Below are 10923 nucleotides of genomic sequence, written 5' to 3'. Positions count from 1 at the left end.
ACCTGATATTGCTGGGTTTAACACAGGATATTTCGATATATTCTTTTGTTAAAGGTCAGGGCACCATCGACAACAAGGGGCTGGAGTTAGCTGCAAATTCGTCATTACTGCACATCCCAAAGCATACCATCATTGTTGGTCACTATGACGGACAAAACATACATAGTTCATTTTTAAAATTTGAAAATCACTGAAATACAATTTCTTTTAGTAACGTTTTAGAGACAAAAATAACGTTCTTTATTCAATAATCTGTATGTTTTCCATTTTGTTTAACAGAAAACGCATGCACATGATTTTCATTGGATTTCATTTTATTGCTTTTATGTGAATACTATACAAAAATAGAAAACATTTGATATACTTGAAATAATGTTCAAATATACTTATTTTCGTTTTGAAAGCGTTGCAACATCTTACAATGAATAACAAGTGATTTCTGATATATAATGATTTTGATTGATTCATCACGAGTTCGTAAAGAAAGCTACAGAAAACATGAGATATAACATGTAATGTTGTTTTACATTCAAACACTTTTATATCATGAAATTGGAGCACAACGATATCGTATTGTAACAGTAAGTCATATACGGAGTTGGTTTTATGATTAGTTCGTACCTCCGAAAATTCGTTAGCACTGAAGCCTTCCGGTTTTCATTTAACGCGTATTTAATTGATAAAACTCAATCCTCTATTTATTCTCGATTGTAACAGCAATACGAGATCTCTAGTATTGTTTTCTTTTTATTCTATACAGCTGTCTCAAGATGATTATTATGTATTAGCAGAATGTCACAAACCTTTTAACAGAACCACGATTGGATGAATGTTCGAGGTATCAGACCGCGCTGTAACATATTTCAGCCATTTCACTGAGTTTGAAGTGAAAGAAACTTGCGTCTGTTGTGTGATGTTTGGAAAGAAAACTTACATCCAATACCGAATAACATTTTCCCTCTCTATTTCCATTAAAATATTGTATATTCACAGTAGAAAATTGTATCGACACTTAAAACTCTCTAACTTTGAACCATTGATTTCATATACTGGAAATGCCTAGGACTAACAAAACAGAAAGCGATCGGCGTGATAAAAATAAGAGAAAAATTTCAGTTTCGGATTGAGCTCGAATAACAGCTATTGCATATAAAATTCTATCGAGTTTCTGACAAAAGTCTGCCTCGTAAAGGTTTAGTTAAAATGAACATTCGTCACAAATCAACAAATTCCAGTTTGCATGTGGTTTTCATCGTTTTATCTATCATTCAGGTTAAAGCATTTTCGACGTGAATCCGTTTACATGTTCGGGATAAACGTAACTGATTATAAATAAATATAATAATATTGCATTATCTTTTTTATAGATATAAATAAATATAAATCTCAAACAAACAAACTTCATTAAATGAAAACAAATTAAATATTAAAATACTACACCACCGGCAAGGATATTAAGTTTGAAGTCAAACTGCACTAATTCCACATTTAAGAATCACAAAGATGTATATGAGGATAAATGAAAATGGTATTTTGATTTTATCATTCGATAGATAAATCTTAAAAGAAAATAGCGGAGTATATTGGTGACGATGTATATCATCACTTATCTCGTTATTTATCGCGTTTTAACAAGTTATCTAGAGATAATGAAATAGACAAAGTACCATGTTGGTACCACTGCTATCTCGCTACACAAAGATAGTAACTTCGCTTTTACGACATAAGCTGTCTAGTAATATTGAAATAGCTATCTGGTATAACGAGAGATTTGTTCGCTAAAATGGAACATGCTATCCGGATACATTTGTATGAATACTTACACCTAGTTTTTATCTTAAGTTCTGTGTTTTGTAAAATTGAGTGTAAAACGTGTCTTTTAAACAACATATAAAGAGATAAATAGCAAAGAAATCATTATTTATAACGTTTAAAAAAATGCTTTGACACAACGAAAATCACATCCGCGAGATAGAAAACAAAAACTACAAAAAAGAGATGCGATTAAAGCCATTCCATTACATGGAAGTTTGACTTAAGTATATATTTATCTATCGTTCATTGAATATGTATGTTTGATATATCTATACGTAAGTGTCAAATGTCTTCTAATCTGACGCTTGCCTTGATAATGAATTATATTCATTCTAAGATCATCCTTAGCATCTTTTTATCAGCTCAAGCATTCCGTTCAAGTGTAGATTTGTTTGTGTCATAATAGATAATTCATTTGTACTTCATCACAGATAAATCATCCAAAAATCTACAGACACCTTATTTTGTTGTTTTCTGTTGTGGTTTTTCTGGTGGTGCCACTCCAACGATGTAGCCCTTGCTAACGATACCGCCCTGAGCGCTCAAGAAGACCGCCGGCCAGACGCATTGCTTTACCATCTTTCCCTTGCTCTGGTAGTACTTGAAGTAATTAGTGTCACTTCTTTCACCGTTTGCAACCCATTTTATTTCCATTGGAGGATCTTGCACAGCCATTAACCACATCAGTTCCACACAGCGGTCGATGTAGGTACCCATGGTAGTAGATAAGGGCGTTGGATCCATCTTCATTTTGTAGAAACAGTTGGACTTAAAAAGCTGAAGCAGAGATTTCATGTATCAATCAGCAATTTTATTCAATCTGCACGAGAGCACGGAACACGGGAATCATGCCATTTCTACCATGATACGTTCTCATGCATACATGCTGACAATTGGAAAAAATATATGATATACGCCATTTATGATCTTCTGGTCTTTTGATTGGTTGAGAATTTTAACTTTGACCAAAAGGGCGCTAAATGCACTCGCGTAATATCTTGTTCATAACTGTTTTTTTTTAAATGATTCAATCCTGATATGTATTTCTTTTACCTTATTGCTTTGATTATAATAACCCCATTTATTACAGATCATATCATTACGCCCCAACTAATTTCGTATACAAAACACAAATTGGTACAAAACGTGTATTCACTCTCGGAATAGATCTCTTATTTTTTTAGAAACAGGTCACACACAATTGCGGTTGTGGTTTTGAAAACATAACGAGAGTGAAAGGAATACAATAAATAACAACCACTCCTTGTCTAACCTTTATATATTAAGATATAACCTTTAACCTATATAACCTTTAACTTATCACCTTAATTTATAAAGATATATCAGACTTGTAGTGTTTTCAAATGTAAATTCATTATATTTTGTTTCATAGTAAATGAGTAAGTAAATTCAAGACAGGTAAAAAGACAGACTCTACTTATTGAGTAGTTGTATTCCTATCTTGAACACGAGCAGTTACCTTACAATAAACAAAGTTAGAGTTAGATATTTACCTGTTTAATCTGTGTTACAGTTGTCACGGCAGTTTCCTTCTGGAAGTTTCGTGCAAGCCTTAACGCCAGTGACCACATTTCTGACTCTGGTGTCTTCTTTTTGGCTCCTGTCGGTTCCTCCTTCTGGTAAAAAGTATATCAAAGAATGTAAACAAATCTGTCACATGTTTTTGAAGATAAATGTAATTATAAAAGTTAAAAATTTCTAACACCTAACGAACCTTGTATATACATATATGTTATATCTGACAAGTATACACACAAACAAACACTCAAACACACCCCCAAACTTCATTAGAAATAACAGCGATTTTATGAATTTTCATGAATTAACTTGTTCATTACAACATGTAAAAATCACTAATTTCAACAATCATTTTTATTTCTAGACGTAATATTTAAGTAAATTCAGAGAGCAATTTTGTCAGATAACCTCACGTGCTAAAATACAGCTGCTTTCCGTCACTGCCGAGTACAGCAAAAATATATGTAGCAGGCGTATTCCGACAATGGCAGTGCCAGTTGCAGGGATTTATAAAAAAAATTTACGTGTACCTTGTTTTCGACAGATGGGGTACCAGGTTGTGTTGCACTTGATCCTGTATGTTTGTTGACAACTGCTCCAGATTTCTGTCCAGACTGGTCACTCGTTGTTCCAGGTTTCTGTCCAGTCTGACCACTCGCTGTTCCAGGTTTCTGTCCAGATTGACCACTCACTATTCCAGATTTCTGTCCAGACTGGTCACTCGTTGTTCCAGGTTTCTGACCAGACTGACCACTCACTGTTCCAGGTTTCTGTCCAGACTGACTACTCACTGTTCCAGGTTTCTGTCCAGACTGACCACTCACTGTTCCAGGTTTCTGTCCAGACTGACTACTCACTATTCCAGATTTCTGTCCAAACTGACCACTCAATGTTCCAGGTTTCTGTACAGACTGACCACTCACTGTTCCAGGTTTCTGTCCAGACTGGCCACTCGTTGTTCCAGGTTTCTGACCAGACTGACCACTCACTGTTCCAGGTTTCTGTCCAGACTCACCACTCACTGTTCCAGGTTTCTGTCCAGACTGACCACTCACTGTTCCAGGTTTCTGTCCAGACTGGTCACTCACTGTTCCAGGTTTCTGTCCAGACTGACTACTCACTATTCCAGATTTCTGTCCAAACTGACCACTCATTGTCCCAGGTTTCTGTACAGACTGACCACTCACTGTTCCAGGTTTCTGACCAGACTGACCACTCACTGTTCCAGGTTTCTGTCCAGACTGACCATTGGTTTCTCCAGATTGTTGTCCAGTAGATCCAGGATTTTTTCCAGACTGACCAGATACTACATCAGAGCTTCCTTGTACTCCACCACTGACTGGTGCCGTAGCCAAATTAATCTCTTTCTGTGTAGAAACCGAATCAGGTTTAGCTTCTTTTATAGATTCCTTTTCTGTGCCTGATTTCTTTCTTTGTTGATCAATGGTAACAACTTGCTTTACCTTCTGTGTTAAGCACACAGCGTCTTTCATTCCCATTGCAATTTTCTGTAGCTGTAAATCGGCCTCTTTCCGACAGAATGAATACGAAAACTAAAAGGAATAAAAAAGAAAAATAAGGAACTAATACTTTTGTTCACTTCAATATGCAAAGACAACATGCAGTTGATGATCAGCTGTTTAGTTCATATAAATTTCAAAACCAGATAGAACAGGATGAAATAACACAAACCTTGACAACATCGAGCAACCTCTGAATACATTTCATCGTCTCCTCGTCCTCCTCGTCTTCATCGCCATTGCCTTTATTAATTTCCTCCATAGCATCTGACCACTCGTTGTCATACAGAGCGGCGAAGAGCTCCCCTAGCTTGGTAGGTCGATTCTTGTCGCTCAAGTCCGCTATGTTTGGATTACCTTCTTTAAGCTTGTTACTAGCAATGGCACTCAACCTGAATATAATGAATGATTTAATTAGAATTGAATACCCCCTCCCTTTTTCTCAAACAATAATCCGTTTTCGTTATTTTCAATTTTAATTTTAAAATAATTCAAATTTGTTTCCTTAGCTTTGAATCAGAAAAATGTTTGTAATTCAAAGTTGTAAGAAATAAGTTGCCAGTCAACACAATCAGGGAAACATAGCTGTCCATTAATATTAAATTATCTAATCACAAAATATATGTCTTACCTTTGTAATCGATAACCAATAAAATAGATAAATAAATGATCACCTGCTTGTTAGCTCCTCTATGCTTTCTCTTTGATTAGAAATATTATATTGCATCTGTTCATATTCTTTGATTTTAACCAACATGTATCCATGAGGAACTATTACTCTAAAATTTTCTGGGTCTTTTTGGTTCTCCCCTCGGTGTTCCTGGTTTGAATCGCTTGGAATTGGCTCCTGGTTTTCATTCGAATTATTTTGCAGATTTTCATATTGCCCTTTATCCTTTGTTGGATTTGCCGGTTGTGCCGTTGCATCGCTATGTGTAACGTTTTGCCCTTGTTTCTATAAGACAGGTTATGTGCAATATATATGTCACAGGATATAAGCATACATAATTGATATGTATTTTTCGCGTGTTTATGTTTTCTGATTTTAATGGTTTTAAAATTTTTTAAAATTGATTAAATAAGAAATAACAAAAGTACAAAAGTGACGTAAAAGTTGTTGATTTCTATAGAATCAAAAGTCAGCTGACAGTCATTATTATCTAATAGAATATGATCATTTGCATATCAAATAAATATAAAAACACTGTAAAAGTCGATACACACTTCAGCAAAACTACAGAATTTAACATCAATATATATTTCGATTACAAAGATCTTAAACAAATTCGTATGCAACATGGACAGCAAATAAAAATGTTGTGAAGGGTGTCTCTGTCGAGTTTTAAATCCTATTTTTTTTCGGAGAATGGAATCAAATCCTTAAGACATATTTTTTATATATCATTTCACGAAAACCAAAAATTGTTTTCCTCCTTTTGCATCAGGTATATGTAAAACCACGATTTGAAAAGATTGCGAAGGTATGAGCAACTCATAGCACAACAATTTCTATGGTATATATATATATATCTGAATATTATATCATTATTATACTGATATTTTGGGGTTATATGTATATTTCTTTTTACAAAAACGAATACGCTTAAAGATAATATATAAATCATTAACATATTTCAAACACCAAAAAAAAAAAAAAAAAAACATCCTAGAGTCAACCGCGATCTCCCCAGTTGGAAAAGTTTACATTTATGCATTTAAACATTACATGCAGATATGTATATCAGTACAAAACTCACATGAAGACTTCCAATCAGAGATTTTCTGAATTGGTACTCTTGTATTGCTGATTTTCCTTTCTCTGGATGTTTTTCAGATAGTTCCTTCAGATTATTGTACAAAGGTCCTGAACTGTGTTCTTTGGTAATGTCGCAGTCTCTCATTAAATCTGTTAAGCTTTTCTGCCATAATTCTTTTTTCTGCAAGAAGGAAAAAGATAGTTATCATCATTGAAATTATTCATGAAATAACTATTTAAGTTCGTCTTTAACATTAAGATGAAAAAAAAAATTTAGACACAGAATTTCGAAATTTGTATTTGCCTTGCAATTTACATAGGGCTTTCTAATTCTGCACTGACTGAGATATTTTAACGAGAGTCATGTGTTCGAAGTAGCATTGTAGCAACATACCTCTGAAGGAATGAGTGATTCATAATGTTGTTGTTGACAAAGCAATTCCTGGTACTCTTTCGAAGCATCACTGCTGTCTAGGAAACCAAGAGCGTCCATAATACCAGTGACTGTTTTACCCAAGAATAAATCTTTTGGCTGGAGTTGGCTTTGACTTTCAGGGTTTTGTGATTTTTGTGTGACAGAAACGGAAGACTTTGCCATATGTGTAGGTTTCTCTTCATCAATTTTGTCAGTCGTAGTCTTTTCCAATTCAGTCTTTGTCTGCAGTGGTGCCTTTTTAGTGATGTCTTCTATTGGTTGACTAGACGGTTGTGATTTATTACCTAACGATTGCAGATTAGATTCATCTTGCTTTGTATCAATCTTAGGTGGGGCATGTGTACTTTTCATGGCAGATGCACCAGCATTCTTGCCAAATGTAGATGAAACACTCTCGGTAGGCTGTGGATATGTACCTTTCATCGCAGGTGCACCATCATTCTTGCCAAGTGTAGGTGAAACACTCTCGGTAGGCTTGGGATATGCACCTTTCATCGCAGGTGCACCATCATTCTTGCAAGGTGTAGGTGAAATACTCTCTTTAGGCTTGGGATGTGTGCTTTTCGTATCAGATGCACCATTCTTAGTTGTATCCTTGCTTGCCATTGCTGATGGTATGAAATTAAGAAACATAAAAGACAGGATTGTAAACACTCAGTTCACCAATCAGTATAAATTGTTTTCTGGACTATGATTAAATCAAAAGAAAAGGAGAAGGGAAGGGTTGCATCCAATTCCCAAGTTTACCAGCATATAGTATAACTATAAGTGTTATATTATAAAATTAGTTACATCATATTAAAATAGTCCCCCTAATAACCCGGACGGGAGCTTATATATTGCTGGAGTAAATCCGAATGACCGAAGCTGTAGTCCTATTGAGGACGCGAACCCCGGTCATTTTGGAGTGGGATGCGAGAATTTTTTTTTCACTGCATCGTCTAAAACTGTAGGTCAGCATAGACCAAACGGAAAAGCTATACATTTGCACAGTTGTAATTGGAATGTCCATATGGTTCCCAAGAAGGCTATAAAAGACCAAATAAAAACAGGGACATTTCAAAATTTTATGCTAGATATTCAAAACGTCGTTGTTTATTTTTGGCAAGTAAGTTTCAGCTAATCAAAACAATTACATAATCCTCACGTTAGTATAAAATAAGGAAAAAAGACCCACCTTTGTTCATGTAAGAATGTCAAAATCAACCGAAATGGTTTTGGGTCCGTATTGATCATACGAACATGCGTAGGTCAAATTAAAACAAAACGACTCTATACTCCCGTTATATTTTTAGAAACCTAAACAACATCAGTCATATATATATGTACATACGTGTATTTACACCTGTACATGCATTGATATAAGAAAACATAGATAGGTGTATTTCTCGATTCATTGTGGTCAAACAAAGGTCAGATTCACTATTCATAAAAAAATGTTTCAGACCAACCTTGGACAATATACTTGTACAGAAAAAGACTCTTAGGATTATGCGTTTCCCAGATTGGACCTGTCCCTCCCGCTCTAGGGGGCCGGGAGGCAACATTTATACAAAATCTTCACCAAAGAATACTTGAGATCAAATTTGGTCAATACCCATTTATTCTTAAAGGAGGATTAAGTTTTTTTTAAATCCCATTTCGGGCCCCACTCCTAAGGCTCCTGGGAACTGAGAAACAATCATTGTACAAACTGTGTTCCCCTTCACCCATTTTATTCCATTTTTACAGGTTTTTAAAGAATTTGCTCTATTTCCACTTTTGGGGGGTTGGCACCTTCCATTTATACAAAATTGATTCTCTTTCATCCGACAATGTTTCAGGCTAAATTTCGGTCAAATCTGATCATTCCTGCAGGAGGAAAGGGATTATAAAGAATTTGCTCCATTTCCACCTTTTGGCCCCGCCTCTCCAATTCCAGGGACCGACACCTATCAGTTAAAATTGATTTTCTTGCATCCAACATGCTTCACATCAAATTTCGGCAAAATTTAATTATTGCTATAGAAGGAGTAGGAGTTTGACGATTTTGCTCTATTTCCCAAATTGGGCCCTGGTATTCCTGCCTCAAGTGGGTGAGACCAATCATTTGTGCAAAATTGCCTCCCTTTCATCCAACTATGGTGCAGACTAAATTTGGAGAGAACTAAATCATTCCCACAGGAGAAGTAGGGTTATGAAGAATTTCCTCTTTTTACCCTATTGGGTCCTGCCCCTCCAGGTGCCCCGAGACCCACCATTTATACTAAATTGATTCCTCTTTGTTCAACAATGTCTCAGATTTTGGCAAAATCTAACCATTTCTACAGGAGTTGGATTTCAAATAATTTGTTCTATAATCATTCAACAATGCTTCAGATTAATTTGGTCCCAGGTATGCCATTAGCATTATATGCATATGTGTATTTAAAATGCATACGCAAGAGAAGTATTGTTTGACTTGAAATTCTCATTTGTACAATTTTACAATAGTTCTATTTAACAACTGATATGTTTCTAGTATAGAAAGTTATGCGTTCATGCAATACGCTGAATCATCGGCTAGACCAGGGCAGACAGGATCAAAATGAGGCTTATTATGTTTACACAAGTTCTGTCCCGTACACATGAAAAACTTTGAAAAACGAAAGTAGATTTCCTCAAAAATCATTCTAAAACGTTAAATATCGCACATTCAGTACCGATTTAAAACGAAAATGAACCTGGTCATTAACTAATCAATCTTCCTCATTACAGATAAAATAAAATAATGAAAAAGTTGCATTTTGTGTGATAACTTTCGTTTTACGTTACCCTAATATAGCAAACATGAAAATGAATTTTGACGACAAGAAATAATACTAGGATTTAATATAAAAGATTACAAGGAAAATATTTAATAGGCTTTTACCTGCAATGGTATGATATGATCGTAAAGCTTATGTAGTTTTCTTTCGTGAGGAAACACTATCAAAATCCATCGGCAGGTACCAGGAAGATTTATGTAGGCAACCCCTACGTAGGTCGGTCGATAACATAGCTGAGTGATTATGTGGGTCATTTCATTCTTGATATACAAGTGAGTCGTCAACTACACACGTGTGTACTAGTGAAGTAGAAGCTGTAAGTGTGTACACGAGCTAAAACACTGGCGAGTTTACGAGATAGAAAACTACACAAGCTGCTTAAATTATTTATATGATATAAACATACCCGTTAGCAGGACAAAGACCGAATAACAATAAATTTTCTGGTGTCTGGTGTCAGTATGTCGTGTTTTCTTTTCCAAGTTCTAAACGCAGACAATGCATATCATGTATTTTCCAGTAACGGACCAGAAACGTTTTTATCAGAATAATAAGGCTTTACCTACTTTTTATCATTTTAATATGTCCCGATATGTTTATAATATATGTATATAAATAAGAGAAAATGGTTTAATCAAGTTTGAAGTAGATATTTTATTTTATTTAGTTTAAATATATAATTAGATAAATACTGTTCAAATATTGCGTTTGTATGTAAGTCCTGTCTTATGACTCTATGCACCTATATAATCTTAGTAAGGGTGATAACATTATTAGCTATGGGGAATGCAAATATGAAAATTTCTGTTCAATAATATACATATTTGTAACCCCACTGTGCCCCCGCTCGCGTTGTGTTTCCCGAAGAAAAAGCCAAGTCCAAATTCCTTTCTACTTGTTGTTTATATAGCACAGTGAAGTCCACAAGAAGGCTCGCTCCCTATCACGCTTCCGTAGAGTCAGTCCCACAACCGGAAGTTGTCCCTTTGGCGTCCCTAGATCCAAGTGCAATGAGCAGCGAAAACTGCCCAGTATTTATAGGGGAAGCCAAAAGTCGGACAACTCCGCAGG

The 10923-nt window shown here is 35.3% G+C and overlaps 1 protein-coding gene across 1 annotated transcript; it reads right to left on the bottom strand.

Moving 5' to 3' along the window:
- Positions 1-2170: 2170 nt before the first annotated feature.
- LOC132562320 (uncharacterized) lies at positions 2171-10004 on the bottom strand. The gene is made up of 8 exons (XM_060227062.1): positions 9957-10004; positions 7025-7674; positions 6632-6811; positions 5549-5829; positions 5047-5266; positions 3885-4907; positions 3330-3452; positions 2171-2592 (listed from the first exon to the last, which is right to left on the bottom strand). The coding sequence occupies exons 2-8, from the start codon at positions 7670-7672 to the stop codon at positions 2275-2277; spliced, it is 2793 nt and encodes a 930-aa protein (XP_060083045.1). The 5' UTR covers positions 7673-7674; positions 9957-10004; the 3' UTR covers positions 2171-2274.
- Positions 10005-10923: the final 919 nt, after the last annotated feature.

This window comes from Ylistrum balloti, unplaced genomic scaffold (assembly GCF_031769215.1).
Source record: "Ylistrum balloti isolate Yb309-2 unplaced genomic scaffold, AGI_CSIRO_Ybal_v1 Utg369672, whole genome shotgun sequence".
Lineage (NCBI taxonomy): Eukaryota > Metazoa > Mollusca > Bivalvia > Pectinida > Pectinidae > Ylistrum > Ylistrum balloti.
Note: the sequence above shows the minus strand (reverse complement) of the source record. Positions and strands in the feature narration are given on the sequence as shown.